The sequence below is a fragment of the Trachurus japonicus genome, chromosome 21, assembly GCF_045865225.1.
Source record: "Trachurus japonicus isolate A0001 chromosome 21, Traja_1.0".
NCBI classification, from domain to species: Eukaryota; Metazoa; Chordata; class Actinopteri; order Carangiformes; family Carangidae; genus Trachurus; species Trachurus japonicus.
The window spans coordinates 30,510,352-30,528,184 of NC_140927.1; the positions used below are offsets into that span (position 1 = coordinate 30,510,352).

At 41.4% G+C, this 17,833-nt stretch overlaps 1 protein-coding gene across 8 annotated transcripts in view; it reads right to left on the reverse strand.

Annotated features, from left to right (window-relative positions):
• caska (calcium/calmodulin-dependent serine protein kinase a) overlaps window positions 1–17,833 on the reverse strand; it is a 211,098-nt gene that overhangs the window by 54,782 nt on the left and 138,483 nt on the right. For all 8 annotated transcript variants that reach the window (XM_085766078.1, XM_085766077.1, XM_085766086.1 and 5 more), the window contains exons 6-11: window positions 13,848–13,950; window positions 11,609–11,784; window positions 8,774–8,896; window positions 6,954–7,037; window positions 6,002–6,101; window positions 4,356–4,477 (exon numbers count right to left, since the gene is read on the reverse strand). In XM_085766078.1, coding sequence (XP_085622204.1) covers window positions 4,356–4,477; window positions 6,002–6,101; window positions 6,954–7,037; window positions 8,774–8,896; window positions 11,609–11,784; window positions 13,848–13,950 — 708 coding nt within the window. The remainder of the gene's footprint in view (window positions 1–4,355; window positions 4,478–6,001; window positions 6,102–6,953; window positions 7,038–8,773; window positions 8,897–11,608; window positions 11,785–13,847; window positions 13,951–17,833) is intronic.

A 17,833-nucleotide genomic window follows, 5' to 3' on the forward strand; every position in this document is an offset into this window, starting at 1 on the left:
CACATCTACTACTCGTCTCCCTGCAGCCTCAGTCACTACAACTTCATTCAGCCTCCAGCAGCTGGGAGAGCCTCTGAACACAACAACAACATCAACATTAACACTAAACCAAACTAAACCAAAACAAACTAAACCAAACCAAAGAAACCAAACCAAACTAAACCTAACCCTAACTAAACTTAACTAAACTAAAACAAACCAAACTAAACCTAACTAAACTAAACCTAACTAAACCAAAACGAACCAAACTTAACCAAACTAAACTAAACTAAACTAAACCAAACCAAACTAAACTAAACTAAACTAAACTAAACTAAACCAAAACAAACTAAACTAAACTAAACCTAACTAAACTAAACCAAACTAAACTAAACCAAACTTAACCAAACTAAACCAAACCAAATTAAACCAAAACGAACTAAACCAAACTAAACCAAAACAAACTTAACCAAACGTAACCAAACTAAACCAACTAAACTAAACCAAACCAAACCAAACTAAACTAAACCAAGCCTTCAGCAGCTGAAAGAGCCTCTGAACACAACAACAACACTAACGCACAACATCAACACGCACCACAAACGTGTAACTACGGTGGCCCAGAGGGATCAAAACTCACCGCAGCTTCATCAAACACATGCACAGACACACACACGAGCTACAAGACTCAGAGACTCGGCAAATGCATACTGAACTGTGATTGGGTGTAAACGTTGTGCGAATGTTAACTCAGCTTCACTTCTGTTGTGTTGTGTGTTATCAGCTTTATGAAGTTTTTTTTTTCTTAATAACTTAATCCTGAGGAGTGTCTTGTCTAAATTGATGATAATAATAATAATAATAATAATACATCAAATCATCAGATCTGAGGAGGTAAAACTGCTGAGTCACTCACACCTGAAGTCAGATCAGACTCCGATGTAGAACTGGTGGACTTTCTCTTTAATCTGCTCCACCAACAGGTTAACAGCACCAACATCTGAGCAGCTGCTGATCCACATCTGCATCTATTTAAAGCTCCTGTGTCAATAATTAATCCGAGTCATCATCAGAAATATAACAAACTAATCAATACTTCTTTCTTTTTTTATCAGTTACACGACTGAACGGACTAATCCTGAACACACAGGGATAAAAACTAATGATGCATGTGACCAAACAACTGAGGGGCATTATGGGTAATATACTGTATGTATGGTTCATTTGTCACTGGGCTGGAGATGAGATGAGATGAGATGAGGCTCGTCCTGTCACATGCTTCCTGTGGGCGTCATGGCGACAGCGGAGGAAGAGACACACGTCTGATTTCACACCTTCAGACCACAGACGGATAAAGAGACGACTCTGATGATGATGAAGAGCTGCGTCTTGTTTGTGGACGCTGCGACTTTATGTCCCTGTCGATAAATATGAAACTAGAGCAAAGTTCACAGACACTGAGATGAAACTTGGTTTTTAAAGTCTGTGTCTCTAACCCTCCTCTCCTCCATCCAACAGCGAAGCCGGTGAGAAATCAATCCATGGAGCGGTGGATAAGGTTATTTATCATCTACCATGTTACCATGTGTATATCTGTGTAGTCTTATCTGTCATCAACAAGAGATTACGGGTTACGGGGCGCGTTACGTTTGTGTGGCAGTGTCGCCATGGAGACAAGAGCTGGGACACCGGGTCGGAGGCTCTGATCTTACAAGGTTGGTTTTCAGCCAAGAGACGCTCCATTCTCCCTGGAACTAGTTACAAGTCATTGATTTAATGATTGATTGATTTGATCCTCTTTACACTGCAAAAAATCTAAATCTTACCAAGAATATTTGTCTTATTTCTAGTCAAAATGTAATTTCTGGTCAAAACAAATCTCATTCTACTTAAAATAAGACTCATCAAATAAAAAGTAGCTTGTTTTTTTTTGACACTTTTGACTCCTTTCAAGTCTATTTTCATTTGAAATAAGTAGAAAAATCTGATAGTGGAGCAAGTTTTTCTTTCTTATTACAAGCACAAAAAACTTCCTTTCACTGGCAGATTTTTCTACTTATTTCAATTGAAAATTAGTTTGAAACAAGTGAAAATGATCTAAAAACAAGTTAATTTTTTAAGTGATGAGTCTTATTTTAAGTGGGGAGAGGTTAGTTTTGACTAAAATTGAGACATTTTGACAAGAAATAAGACAAATATTCTTGGAAAGATTTTACAGTGTAAAAACACAGATCCACCTTCTTATGGTTCAACACTTCCAAATAAAACACAGGAGGAGAAGAGAACCTGGAGCTATGAAGCCGTTCTCTACTTTTTCATTGTTAATAATCATCAGCATTTACTGTACTCTTCTTCTAAAAAGCTGAACAGTGACAGTGTTACATTACACTGCTGCCAACATATTACAATTATGTACAATGTAAGTGCAGAAGTGCGCGATTTGGGACACACTAACACTTACACACTCCAAAATACTTAGTTTAAGTATGGAAGGATTCAAATGGTTTCCAGTAGAGAAGTAGAGATCCATCTCACCCTAGGAAATGGGACGCAATGTGTTAATGTGACGACGTATAGGAGCCACAACCTGTAGTGGGTTTTCATGCAGAAATGCAGAAAAACAGAAAAGACGCCTTCACTGCTTTTTTCATCTTGCGCTACAGTATGTTGACAGTCTGCACCTGGCCTGCCTGTGACTGTGGTTTTAGGGGTTGAAAAGCACTTCCCCTTGTTCTTAAAAAGAATCAGGACACATTTCTATTAAAAGAGAACATGCAAAACCAAGTGCGGGGGCTAAAATCAACTGGAAGTGGTTATTTATCTATTTATCTGTCTATTTATTCAAGCAGGAAGTCTCATTAAGATCAGAAATCTACTTTGCAACAAGGCCAAGGCAGCAACATGCGACATCAGCACTACAAGAGTTAAAATGGCAAACAGCAGCTGTTCTGCAGGTAGTCTGGGGTAGAGTCGATGCAGTCGAGCTCTAATCTTTAATTCAACAATTAAAATGTTGAGAAAGTTGAGTTTTCTCGGGTCTACATGTCGTCCAGTTGTGTTCTTACGTCATCTACGAGTCACCTTGTTGTTTACAACTACTTCCGGGTAGAAAACTAGCATCAGAACAACAGTGATGGACGAGAGTTTCGTTAAATCTCATTTTTCATGTTAGGCTACTCGCCGTTTAGACTAATCTGATGTTTATAAAGTCTATAAAACTAGACAAACATTACTATTTCTGTCTGCACATTTTTGTAATTAGTCATGGTTATCATAGATTAGCCGGGCTAACGGTTAGCTACCTGTTTAACTTTAATAACTCAGTGACTCAATAAACGCTCCATGAAAAAATATTTTCTCCAGCGGATATCTGAGTTACAACATGACTGAGCTAACTGGAGTAGTTTCATGTCATGTCCGACGACAACAGGAGGGTTTTAACAGCTGACATCCTGCTGTTAGCTTAGCTACCGCCGTTAGCTTAGCTGCCGCCATTAGCTGTCCCTGTCAGCTGCAGTCACTGATGCTTTCTAGACACCGTGATTCCCCCAAACTGAATAAATACCACACATAGCAACACAAAACACACACACACATAAATAGTGATGTTTCTTCAATCATTTCAGATTTGTCTAAACGGTGATAGGGCGTTAAAAATATGAAAAACTAACTCTCGTTCGTTAGCCTACTACTACTAGGCTACTCATTCAAATTACGTGTTGGTTTTCTACCCGGAAGGAGATTCGGTCTATATTTCCACCAATGATTTCAATCACAGCAACAGGTCCCATCAGTGATGTCATCATCAGACCTCGGTTGTTTTCACCTCTTTAACTCAACCAGATGAAGAATGATGATCCTCGTTCTTCACTGTTCGTTCAGTTAATCAGCTGATCAGAGTGTGATTTACTGTGTTTCAGACGGAGGCTATAATCAATACTTTGGACAACCTGGGTTGTATTTTTAAATGTGCTATATAAATAAATATGTATTGTATTATACAATCACAAAATTATTCTAATTTATTACAATATGCCTGTTTGTTATAATAACTGTGAAATAAAAACAGCTTAACCACAACAAGTGCATGTGTGTGTTGCAGAGTCAGTAGCTGTTCACACTTTGTGCTCAGACAGTTGGTGGTGTGTGTGGAGCGGCTCTGGTCTGGTCTGGTCTGGTCTGGTGTGTGTGTGTCTGTGTGCGTGTGTGTGTGTGTGTGTGTGTGGTCCACTACCACAAAACCCAGTGACACACACACGTCTTGTGAGGTGTGAGTCGCTGCAGTTTGAACACAGAGCTGAACACAAGAAACGTTTCACTTCCACCACGTCTGAGCTGTGTGTGTGCGTGCTAGTGTGTGTGTGTGTGTAACTTACATCGAGCAGTGTGTGTAGATGCTGGTCCTGGAAAACACTGTGGAGAAAATCTAGATCCTTCTCGCTGCAGTCTGTCAGCGCGTGGATCTCCTCTAAACTGTCCAACACCTGAGACACAGCTCCTGCACACACACACACACACACACACACACACACACACACACACACACACACAGAACAGGTCAGGGTGAAGTGAGCATGCACACACACACACACACTTCTCCATCTTCTACATGTGAAGCTACAAACATCAACACACACACACACACATTTATCACATTCAATCAGACTTCATCAAACTTTAGAAACTTGTTTTTAATTTTTTTAAAGGGATTGTTCAACATTTTGGCAAATTGGCCCATTGCCATAATCCCTATAGTCATAGCAGTAGGTTCGTTACCTTTAATTGTCGGTGCAAGCTATTTTTAGAACAGTGGAGCAGAGCCGTGAGCTGCTCAGAGCTACGCTACGGAGGCTCATTATGGGATTTCTTGGTTTCCCTCATCAAACTCATCAAATACACAATCCAACAACTCCACAACGCTCTGGTGGACAAGTTGTGACCTGCACATTCACCACGCTATGAGATAATAACACAACGTTACCAGACAGAGTTGTTTTAGAGGGAAATGTAGAGACTGCTTGATGAAAAACTGTCCCTGAAGGCAACGCGCATCAGCGGTTTTGCATGAATTTCCCTCTAAAACAACTCTGTCTGGTAACGTTGTGTTATTATCTCATAGCGTGGTGAATGTGCAGCTCACAACTTGTCCACCAGAGCGTTGTGGAGTAGTTGGATTGTGTATTTGATGAGTTTGATGAGGGAAACCAAGAAATCCCATGAGCCTCCGTAGCGTAGCTCTGAGCAGCTCACGGCTCTGCTCCGCCGTTCTAAAAATAGCTTGCACCGACAATTAAAGGTAACGAACCTACTGCTATGACTATAGGGATTATGGCAATGGGCCAATTTGCCAAAATGTTGAACTATCCCTTTAAATCTGTCTTGTAAGATAACTATTGTGTTTTGGCCTATAAATACAATTTCTTCTTTGTAGTTTTCACAGTTTGAAGCCGTTTCCTCTCGACACCGGACTGATCAACATGAAACTCTCTGTGCAGCTGCCACATTCTCACACTTTTAAAGGTGATTACATCAAATCTTGTTTCCTGCAGCAGAGCACCTGTGGCATGCATCACAACACACACACACACACACACACACACACACACACACACACAGGACCAACAGATACCTACGTTCTGCTGCTAGGAGTCCTAACAGGTGGGAGGCATTAATAAAAAACAGATGAACAGACGGAGACTGAGCGTTAACAACAGGAAGAGACAAACAGGAGCAACATGTCCATGATGTTCAGGCTCAGTCACACGATGCCTGAACAGTATGTGTGTGTGTGTGTGTGTGTGTGTGTGTGTGTGTGTGTGTGTTGTTGTGTTGTTGTCGTAGCGACGCACAGAAAGCAGAAGTTGAATTCAAGAGCAACCGAGGAGAAAACCAGGGGAAGGAAATCTGAGGGAGGAAGTGTGTTAGAGGTGAGGGTACTGTATGTGTGTGTTGGTGTGTGTTGGTGTGTGTGTGTGTGTGTGTTAGTGTGTGTGTGTTGGTGTGTGTTAGAGGTTGTGTGTACCTGAGGAGGTGGGGTCAGTGGAGAAGTCGTGCAGCTCCTCCGGGGGGTCGCCGTAGAAGGAGTTAAACTTGTGACTGGACACTGCAGCCAGGACGGCGCCCTGCAACAAAACAACAACATCATCATCAACTTGTGTTGCTTTTGTGTAGTTGGAGTTGTTTCAATTCACCAAATGATAGCAATGTAGTTATTTTTTAATTCATTGAAAGTGGGACACTTGGGCCTTTATTCCTCAAAGTGCATCTGGAGACCCGGGAGGCCGGTTTGTCGTCTAACGAAAACTTTATATGAGAGTAATAGGGCCCGACACAAAAACATCCATAAAACTACACAAAAACCATTTAATATTCCTCCACACTGCTCGTCCGCTGCAATCCAAGTGTCCTGAAGGGAGATAGTCCAGAGTTTACTGGAAACAACGTCATTTAGGACATTTTTACAGCCTAAACAGTCCTGTGTTGAATGTATCTCATGTTATATCAGGCTGTAAAAATGTCCTAAATGACGTTGTTTCCAGTAAACTCTGGACTATATTCCTTCAGGACACTTGGATTGCAGTGGACGAGCAGTGTGGAGGAATATTAAATGGTTTTTGTGTAGTTTTATGGACGTTTTTGTGTCGGGCCCTATTGACTCTCATATAAAGTTTTCATTGGACTATATGAACCGGCCTCCCGGGTCTCCAGATGCACTTTGAGGAATAAAAAACTACTCTGAAGTATTCATCAGCATGAGGGGGAGTCAATAATGACTGAATTTTATTTTTTGGTGAACTATTCCTTTAACACACAAGGAGACCAGGCGAGAGAAATAAAAGAAGAACACGCCACAGACTCTGAAGGGTGACAATGACAATGACGTCTCCCATGTTACTTGATGTAGTAACATGTGGTCAGTGTGTGTGTGTGTGTGTGTGTGTGTGTGGTTGTGTGTGTGTGTGTGAGAACCAAACCTTCAGCTTCCTCCTGGCGTTGAACTTCCTCAGCTGCTCCACCGTCTCTGGGAGGTGGATCTTGTAGGCGTAGCGGTCCCTCTCCTGCAGAACCAACACACACAGGTTTATTAGTGTTTATTAACTGAACTGTTATGAGTCTGATGCTGCGTTCAAGTCACGTGGGAGATACAGTATAAAGGTAGATGTTTGTGTTAAAGCTCCATACAGTATAAAGGTAGATGTTTGTGTTAAAGCTCCATACAGTATAAAGGTAGATGTTTGTGTTAAAGCTCCATACAGTATAAAGGTAGATGTTTGTGTTAAAGCTCCATACAGTATAAAGGTAGATGTTTGTGTTAAAGCTCCATACAGTATAAAGGTAGATGTTTGTGTTAAAGCTCCAGTATAAAGGTAGATGTTTGTGTTAAAGCTCCATACAGTATAAAGGTAGATGTTTGTGTTAAAGCTCCATACAGTATAAAGGTAGATGTTTGTGTTAAAGCTCCATACAGTATAAAGGTAGATGTTTGTGTTAAAGCTCCATACAGTATAAAGGTAGATGTTTGTGTTAAAGCTCCATACAGTATAAAGGTAGATGTTTGTGTTAAAGCTCCATACAGTATAAAGGTAGATGTTTGTGTTAAAGCTCCATACAGTATAAAGGTAGATGTTTGTGTTAAAGCTCCATACGGTATAAAGGTAGATGTTTGTATTAAAGCTCCATACGGTATAAAGGTAGATGTTTGTATTAAAGCTCCATACAGTATAAAGGTAGATGTTTGTGTTAAAGCTCCATACAGTATAAAGGTAGATGTTTGTATTAAAGCTCCATACAGTATAAAGGTAGATGTTTGTATTAAAGCTCCATACAGTATAAAGGTAGATGTTTGTGTTAAAGCTCCATACAGTATAAAGGTAGATGTTTGTGTTAAAGCTCCATACAGTATAAAGGTAGATGTCCATGTGTAGTGTGATTATAAAGCAGCTCTAGGTTCTATATTAATATTGTTAAAGTATCAAAGCCTCAGTCCACAGAGAAATGCACACAGCCTGTATTCAGAAACTGAGCCTTAAAACCAGCCGTCAGGACTTCCTGTCACTTTGTGATGTCACAACTAAGCCCCGCCCCATTTTACCACCTGGACCCACAATCCAACAACTTGCAGGATTTGGTTTCTCTGAGTGTTTTATTCTGAAATCTGCTCTGTTTTTTATTGGATCACTACAGAAAACAGTCAGCCAATCAGAAGAGAGGTTCAGAGCCTCCTCCTCTCTTCTGATTGGCTGACACTGACCTGTTGTTACTAGAGCTCCAGAGAGAAGCTGAGAGAGGAGATGGAAAGGTTTAATGTTTTCTTATGGATCAACTCTAGGGAGTTTAAAACCTTTAACTGAGTCAGAAACTGAATCTAAAGACAAAATCTCCAGGTCATTTATCTGCTCGGCTGAACCGTGTTGTTACTGTTGTTGTTGTTGTCGTCAGTTTGAGGCCTGTGGGAGATTCACCACAGTTTGCTGCACTGAGCGGAGCCACAAACAGATAAGTGAGAAGAGAAGACATTGAACCCTGTGTATGTGTATGTGTGTGTGTGTGTGTGTGTGTGTGTGTGTGAACATGTGGGTTTGTAAACGTGAGTGTGTGCTGCCGGGCGTCTAATCAAAGTTGAGAAATCAGCAGCTGGAGCTGATTGGTCTAAACCTTCAGACGTGTCTCTGCTCAAGTCGTTCTTTAAGTTGTCCACAGACGAGGACACAATAAAAGAGCGATGTCTGAGTTTTATCATCATTATTATGACAGATGCTGCTGATGGTGCGTTCAGGTGCCTCTGCTGCTGTACCTTGAGCCATGGGTGGTTCAGAGCCTCGTACACGGTGATCCTCTCCGCCGGGTCCAGCATCAGCATCCGCCTCACCAGGTCCTTGGCGCTCTCCGAGATGTGGCCCCACTGCCGCGGATTCATCTACACACACACACACACACACACACACACACACACACACACACACAAATACTTCATCATTTTTACTCCTTTAAAGCAACACAGCACAGTGCAAAAATACACCTCAGAGGTTACTGTAAAACCAACACAGCCAGACGCGACCAGTTTTAAAACTCAAACTTGGTCAGTGATGAGTTTTAGCATTTATTAGCGCTGCAGCGGAACCTGTGCAGCAGCAGGAGGAGGAGGAGGAGGAGGAGGAGGAGGAGGAGGAGTGGGGGTTTCGGTAAGAGCCCAAACGAGACTGTGGCAGGACACCTCTGCCTCTGTTTCACTTTATGTTGCTGGTAACTAATGTGGTTGTAAAAGTTGTAGGCTAAAGTTAAATTATTTTGTATGCACTAATTAAAGGGGCAGAGCATAAGAGACATTTTTGCTTTTTATATTTTATAAGATATAGAACCACAATTAATACAGATATTTCAGTGAATAACTAATTGTTCTTAGCATTTGTTAGATAACTTTCTTTGCCCAATAAATTAAAATCATGTTGTCTCCTCTCTTGCAGCCAGAATCTCACCTACTTTTAACCTCAGACTGTCACAATGATGTATCAGATGTCAGACTGCCTCATTCTTTCAGTTTTAACTGAAGACATGATTGATTTTCCCAATGATCAACGTACACCGAACTGAACCAAAAACCGTGACCACAAAACCGTGGACCGAACTGAACCGTGGATTTTGTGAACCGTTCCACCCCTAGTAAATATGTCACGCCTGTAAAAATTAGTTGTTTAAAGTGATGCTTAAGTCACTTTAAACAACGATGGTTAAAGATGCTTCTTCTGTATCTGAAAACATTTCGAGTTCTTATTCTATAATTGTATTACATTATGTACGTATATGAATTACACTTGCTGATGTTACTGTGTAAGTGATGAGCTGCATTAATTGTCCTCTGTAGAGGTGACGGGCATTTTTAGGGTGTGCTACAACTCTCTGGTCCTGTGCTAAAAAACTGTCAGCCTCTGTAGCACTAGTGCTATGTGCTGAAAAAGTTAACGTACAGCCCTGTGATGGACTGAAAAACAAGTATATAAACATTTTAACGAGTGTATTATTTTGTGATGGGACTTCTTGAGTCAAATAACAGCGGATTTTATTGTCAGTAACAGTAACGACTTTTATAACGGGGGAAACAGTAACTATTTTGATTACTCGTTATTCAAAAAAGTAGCGCCGATAGTAACGCCGTTATTTTATAATGCTGTTATTCCCATCACTGATAATAAAGTCTTAGATAGTAACGTTACTGGTAACTGGAAATGTTACAGAGTGCAGTTGTTAACAAGCCGGGCCGGCCGGACCAACGTGACCGGATGTGTTGGTTCAGTTCTGGTCAAACATGCTCAAACTGAACACAACACATCACCAATGTGTACAGCTGTGCATACGTGACTTCCTGTGTTTACATATGACTCAAGGCAGTTCTCGTTCTCTTTCTCTCTCTATATATATACTGCATATATATATTTATATATAGTATATGAAACTCTGCAACCACCTCACGGCCGCATTTGACAGTCTGTTTTCCAAAAGCTTATTTCCTCATGTATGTTGACGTGTGCTCTGAGTTCTGCTTCTGTTCTCAATCATTGGTGTTAAATCTGAACTCTCCTAGGTCTGTTCTCTCCTCCTCTGTGTCTCTAACCCTCCTCTCCTCCATGTGCATTTGTTTCCAACAACGAAGCCGGTGAGAAATCAATCCATGGAGCGGTGGATAAGGTTATTTATCATCTACCATGTTACCATGTGTATATCTGTGTAGTCTTATCTGTCATCAACAAGAGATTACGGGTTACGGGGCGCGTTACGTTTGTGTGGCGGTGTCGCCATGGAGACGAGAGCTGGGACACCGGGTCGGAGGCTCTGATCTTACAAGGTTGGTTTTCAGCCAAGAAAAAAAAAAAATCCCAGATACAGTAGGGATTGCTTTAAAAGGATAGTTCAACATTTTGGCAAATTGGCCCATTGCCATAATCCCTATAGTCATAGCAGTAGGTTCGTTACCTTTAATTGTCGGTGCAAGCTATTTTTAGAACGGCGGAGCAGAGCCGTGAGCTGCTCAGAGCTACGCTACGGAGGCTCATTATGGGATTTCTTGGTTTCCCTCATCAAACTCATCAAATACACAATCCAACAACTCCACAACGCTTTGGTGGACAAGTTGTGACCTGCACATTCACCACGCTATGAGATAATAACACAACGTTACCACACAGAGTTGTTTTAGAGGGAAATTCATGCAAAACCGCTGATGCACGTTGCCTTCAGGGACAGTTTTTCATCATCAGTCTCTGTATTTCCCTCTAAAACAACTCTGTCTGGTAACGTTGTGTTATTATCTCATAGTGTGGTGAATGTGCAGGTCACAACTTGTCCACCAGAGTGTTGTGGAGTTGTTAGATTGTGTATTTGATGAGTTTGATGAGGGAAACCAAGAAATCCCATGAGCCTCCGTAGCGTAGCTCTGAGCAGCTCGTGGCTCTGCTCAGCCGTTCTAAAAATAGCTTGCACCGACAATTAAAGGTAATGAACCTACTGCTATGACTATGGGGATTATGGCAATGGGCCAATTTGCAAAAATGTTGCACCTATCCCTTTAAGTTTTTTTTTTTCTCCACATGAATCTGGTTCAGACTCTTCCACACATCCCTGAGCGACCTCTGACCTTGTATTTGCCTCTGCAGATGGCTTCGAACAGCCGCTCCTTGGTGCCGTAGAAAGGCAGACACCCCGAGAGCAGGATGAAGAGGATGACTCCGCAGCCCCACACGTCCACCGGCTTGCCGTACGGCTCCCTCTTCACCACCTCGGGCGCCATGAAGTGTGGCGTCCCGACCCGACCTTAATGGGAGTTACAGAGAAATCAATCAACGTAATAATAACCACTTCTATATTCTTTATAAGTGTGTATTTTTACCACATGTGGACTAGAAAAAAGGAAGCGCAGTGTGACCTGACTTCCTCCTCTTAGACCTGAAATGAGGTTCAGCTCTTCGTTTCCTGCTAATTGGAGGTCAGATTTAACTTGTTTCCTTCCTCTCAATAAAAGCTGAAGAGTTGGACACAGAGTTGGTTCAAATCACCTTTGCTTAGAGATTATTTTTTGTTTTGTCGTCATAATTTAAACGTCCAGTTGGCAAGGTTTCTTGGCAAAATATATAATCGCCATAAAATAAAATGTGTTTGGTTTTCATAGCCTTATAATTCTTCTTTATACTGTAACAAGGTGTCTTGCTTTAGAGAGTGTTGCCATCTTGCGCCGCCATGTTTGTACGGCAGCCGGACAAGATACTGAACATTTTTATGATCAATAAATGATCAATAGAGAAGCAGGATGTGTGTATTAATGAGTGAATGTGATGACTAGTGTTAAGTATGTTTCTTTCTTTATTATTTATTCATTCTTTTATCTTATTTATAGGTCTAAACGTTATTTATCCTGTACTCTGCTAGACCTGCATGGGTAATGTATTTGGTTCCTTCATGTTTTTAACACATTAAATTAAACTAAAACTAAACTGAAGTCTGTTTAAAGCAGCTGCTAATGTAAAAAAAACATAGAAAAAACTCCAAGGCACTCTCTTGAGTTAGTAAACATGGCTTTAATTAATCTGTCATTGTCACAATGACATGTTGAAATCCTTTTGATTCCCTGATAAGCGAAACGTGCTGTAGTCATTTTAAACATGTCATCGTGACAATGCCAGATTAATTAAAGCCATTTCTAAGTCAAGAGAGTGCCTTAGAGTTTTTCTTTGTTTTTCCACATCCCTTGCACATCCTTGCTTTGAACATTTCTTGAGCTGCTAATGTAAACTTAAAGGGATACGCCAACATTTTTTCTTTTTCGTGTCTTGCCTCACTCCCGAGTCCATGACCAGCAGATAGACACCATCCTTTCGACTGTGCGTGCAGTAACAAGGGAGATAGAGCCGTATCGCCGTAATTAGCTTAGCTCAAACGCTGGAAGTATATGGGTAGTGTTAGCCTGCCTCCACCTAAAGTCGCTAATTAGCTTAGCTCAAACACTGGAAGTGTATGGGTAGTGTTAGCCTGCCTCCACCTAAAGTCATCAGAGAAACTCTTCAGCAACTCTAAACGGAAACCGGCGGGCCGATCTTCGTCTCAGAGCTGACAAAACTCTCCGGTAAGGCATCTTGAGCGGTCAAATGCCGCTAACGGGACGAGATCGGTCAAAACGGAGGGTTCAAGCAAAGACGGTTTATTTTGGTTCAAACTAGCTACATCGAGGGTAGGTTAGCTTCCTATTTCAAAGTAAAAGCACAAATTCTATCCTCATGGTTTTCTGTATGTAAAGGGCAACGGGTGTTTTATTTTGTGAAAGTAACCGGAAGTGCGTTGGTCACAACGGCTAGCTTGAGTAGCGCCGAATTCGTCCGAACAAAATTGTAAACAGCTGGTATTTAGACAAATTAACGACACACTGCTGATCTAAACGGCTACTTTCTCGCGTAAAATGTTTGAAATGTGGTTTGAAATGTGTTAGAGCTAAAATGAAATCAGCTTCTGACTGCTGATTTCAGCTCGGGTAGGAGGCAGGCTAACACTACCTATACACTTCCAGTGTTTGAGCTAAGCTAATTACGGCGATACGGCTCTATCTCCCTTGTTACTGCACGCACAGTCGAAAGGATGGTGTCTATCTGCTGGTCATGGACTCGGGAGTGAGGCAAGACACGTAAAAAAAAATGTTGGTGTATCCCTTTATGCTACGCAGCAGCATAGCAACACTTATAAAACATGTAGCTGCTTTAATTTGTCTAAATGAGGCTTCACACACTTTTACCTCCAAAAGCTTGTTTTTATCTTCATTTGAATAATGAGAGGAATTAATATCTCATTATATATTTGTCATTAGTTTGTCTCTATGGTGTTGTCTTTACCTCCTGCCACCAGTCCCGACTCTCCGAGCTGGATGGCCACGCCGAATCCTCCCAACTTCACCGGAGCTGAGTTTTCTTTGGACGCCAGCAGCACACAGTGAGGCTGAAATACAGAGAGAGAAAGAAACTGGTGATTTAATTTGTGTCTCTTTCTAATTAAAGAGCGACACCCTCTTATAAAATAAGGTTAAGTCACACCCAAACCATTACACCCCTCCGACCACACACACACACACACTCAGACACACACACACACACACACACACAGGGCCGACAGCGTAGGAGGATCAGAGAGTTAAAAACCACACTTGTTACAGTTTGAGCTCAGAGCTGGATGTTAAACGGCGTCGCTTCGTTCTTGTTATGTCATCTAATAACTCACGGTTTCTTCTCACATCGTTTAATGGAACCAGAATTAAATAAATAAATAAAAAGAAAGCAGAGCCAGTGCTTCAGGGAAAAATAAAATAAAATAAGAATCTAATAAAAATAATCAAAAAGTAAATTAAATCCCGTCTCATGTGGGCGGGGGTTGAACTGTTCCAGCGTCTTATTATTGTCCTGAAGGACGGATCAGCGTTTATTCTCCGTGACTCCCTCAAGTCAAAGGAGTTATATGTATTTTTCCACATCCACATCCTCTTAAAGGGATAGCTCAACATTTTGGCAAATTGGCCCATTGCCATAATCCTTATATAGCCTAGTCATAGCAGTAGGTTTGTTACCTTTAATTGTCGGTGCAAGCTATTTTTAGAACAGCAGAGCAGAGCCGCGAGCTGCTCAGAGCTACGCTACGGAGGCTCATGGGATTTCTTGGTTTCCCTCATCAAACTCATCAAATACACAATCCAACAACTCCAAAATGCAAATTGTATAGCTATTTGATGAGTTTGATGAGGGAAACCAAGAAATCCCATGAGCCTCCGTAGCGTAGCTCTGAGCAGCTCACGGCTCTGCTCTGCCATTCTAAAAATAACTTGCACCGACAATTAAAGGTAACGAACCTACTGCTATGACTATAGGGATTATGGCGATGGGCCAAAATGTTGAACTATCCTGTCCCTGACAGGAACTATGAAAACACATTCAATTAAAGCTCCATGTGAACACACACAGTCAGAGTTGTGTTGTTCATTGTTGATTTGTGACAGTCTTTATTCACAGGTTTCAAACTTCCTCATTTACGTTCTGCTCTAATGAGTCGTCTTTAAAAAAAAAAACAAGAACAGAAAAAAAACAGAACAAACAACAAGTTGTGAAAGAGAGAAAGTCTGCTCTCATTTCAAACAATCACACAGTACGTTTACATGCAGAGCTTAATCGAGCTATGCTCAAAATTCGATTTTGGCGTCAAGTCGGACTTCTGTCCTTGTCTCAATATACATGCAACTGAGAAAATCGAATAACTGACGGGGTCCGCCCCCTCATGCGGCGTCACCCGTTGCTTCAGCGGGTTAATACGCCCCCTGTCCTGTTGACTTCTCTGTCACCTCGTAAAAAACTGAATATAAACAACTTACTAGCTTAATAATAAATTCTCAACTGCAGTTCCCGACCAGACACACCAGTCTGGGCTGGATGCGCCCTGAGAATAGGATACGGGCTTCCTTTCTCTCTCTCTCTCTCTCTCTCTCTCTCTCTCTCTCTCTCTTTCTTTTTTAAAAAAACCCTCTTGCTGGTCGCGCTGTGTGAAATGCATTGACTCGGCGCTGATGTTGGGTTTTTTTCTTTACTTTGCCGGGTTCGGGCGGCTTCTCTGCTCACATGCATTGTCCAGTTATACTCCGACTAAGGCGTATACATGACGGAGAAAATCGAATTCCAATCGCATTATCCGGGTGTCTTAATCGGAGTTCTCAACTCCGATTTCAGTCGGACTAAGGTGTTTACATGCACTTCAGTTGTCCAGTTATAGTCGGATTAAGGCAATAATTCGTTTTTTTCAAGTGTCATGTAAACGTACTGACAGTTACAGTAATTAGATTATTTGCTCACCATAAACAACTGTAATAAAACTTTTTATTGTATGTGTTTGAATTGTTTTATTATGTGATGATTATATTTTCAGGTCTGTCTCATTCTTGTCAATGCAACGTCTCTTCTTTTTGGTAACTAAAGGTCAGAGTCAGTCTGATGGTCAGTGTGAGATCATGGTTCATATTTTAAAAAGCAGGGATGTGAGGCGATCATGATGACATTTCTATGTATTTCACTTCCTGTTGCGCTTCATTTCCTTTGTATGTGTGTGTATGTGTGTGTGTGTGTGTGGAGTCTACAAGACGCAAACAACGTGTCGTTTTAACCGTATACGACTAATAAAGTAGTTTGAATCTGAATCTGCAACCTTGAGAATTCATTCTGCTGCTTGCTTTCTGTATAGTTTAGTTAATATACAGTAGATTATATCTACGTATATGTCTTTGTGTTATCAGATTCAGATGTGCACGTACAACTTTTATTCTGAACGCTTTAACGACTGCTGCATGGGGCTCAGTGTGGTATTCTGGGTATTCTCACAGTTGGCTGCACTCAGTACATACCGGCTCCATATATATTATAATCAAGAGTCCAAAGTTGGACATCATATTGTGTGTGTGTTACAAGTGAAGCATGCTGGGAGATCCCACAGCTCCTCTCTCTCTCTGTCTGTGTGTGTGTGTGGTGTGTGTGTGTGTGTGTGTGTGTGTGTGTGTGTGGTGTGTGTGGTGGGGCAGGAAGGCGAGGGCTGACCACACCTCCAGCTTTCCTCTGCACAGCATCACCACAGTCTGCACTTCAGCTTTTCTCTCTGAGAGCGACACTCAGCAGAAGCAGCGGATGATGGACGCAGAGGGAACTAAAGAGAGAAGTCGACGTCTGAACTCTGTTTTCACTTGAAGAACTTGAGACGTGGACGCTGCAGCAGCATGACGGGAGGAGGAGAAGAGGCGCGTTTCTACACACAGGACTGAACGCACATGAGCGAAGCAGAGGAGACGAGGAGCGAGGAAAAAACCACGAGTGAGCTCAAACTTAACACATGCTGCATTTAAAGAGAGAGTTTATCCCTTTTCTGTAACATATAGAGTATACGAATATATATATCGTGAGGAGGAAGGAATTGAAGGAGTTAAAGTTTTGTTAATTTGTGGAAATCGGTGAAGGTGAGACTGACTGTGACTTCCTGTACGAATGGTTATCAGTCCGTATGCTGTTGTTGCCGTGGCAGCAAGATAAGAGCAGTGAGGAGCGAGCTGAGAAACTTTTGCTCACTGATCTGTTGGTTTGATCTCATCTCACACACTGTGTTTCGCTGCTGCTGAGGCACAAGACTCAAAGAAAAAAAAAAACTACAGATAAACTCTGTACTGAAAGGTTCATCGAATTGTTATTGAAATACAGTATATGCAATAATATATGCAATATCACATCACACGAGAAGGTAGGCTAAATTATTGATGATGAGGAAGTGGTCAAGACAATGACTTCACATAAATGAACACGTTACAACAACAAAGAAATCGTTTCCTCATCACTTTTATAGAAATAGATTCGGGTCAGGTCGATTTCACATCAGAGCTGTTTGCGGTCGTTTCGTTCGGCGCTTCTGTCGATTGTGTTTGTGATGCCTGCTGCAAATTCAATTTCCCTCAGGATATAAATAAACCTGAACCTGAACCTGAATCTGGTGTGGAAGCTCATCTGAACTCTGGTCTGCCTAAAAACGTGGGTCTTGGTTCGATTCAAAGTGAAACTGGTACGGTTCTTACAAGGTGTGAAAAGCTAAAGACCCATTTCCACTCACGCTTTTTTTTTTTTTAGGGCTGCTACTAACGATTATTTTCATTATCAATTAATCTGTTGATTATTTAAACCATTAATCGATTAGTTGTTTGGTCAATAAAATGTTGAAAAATGTTGAAAAATATCAATCAGTGTGTTTTCAAAACCACCAGACGACGTCCTCAAATGTCTTGTTTTGTCCACAAACCAAAGAGAGACTCAGT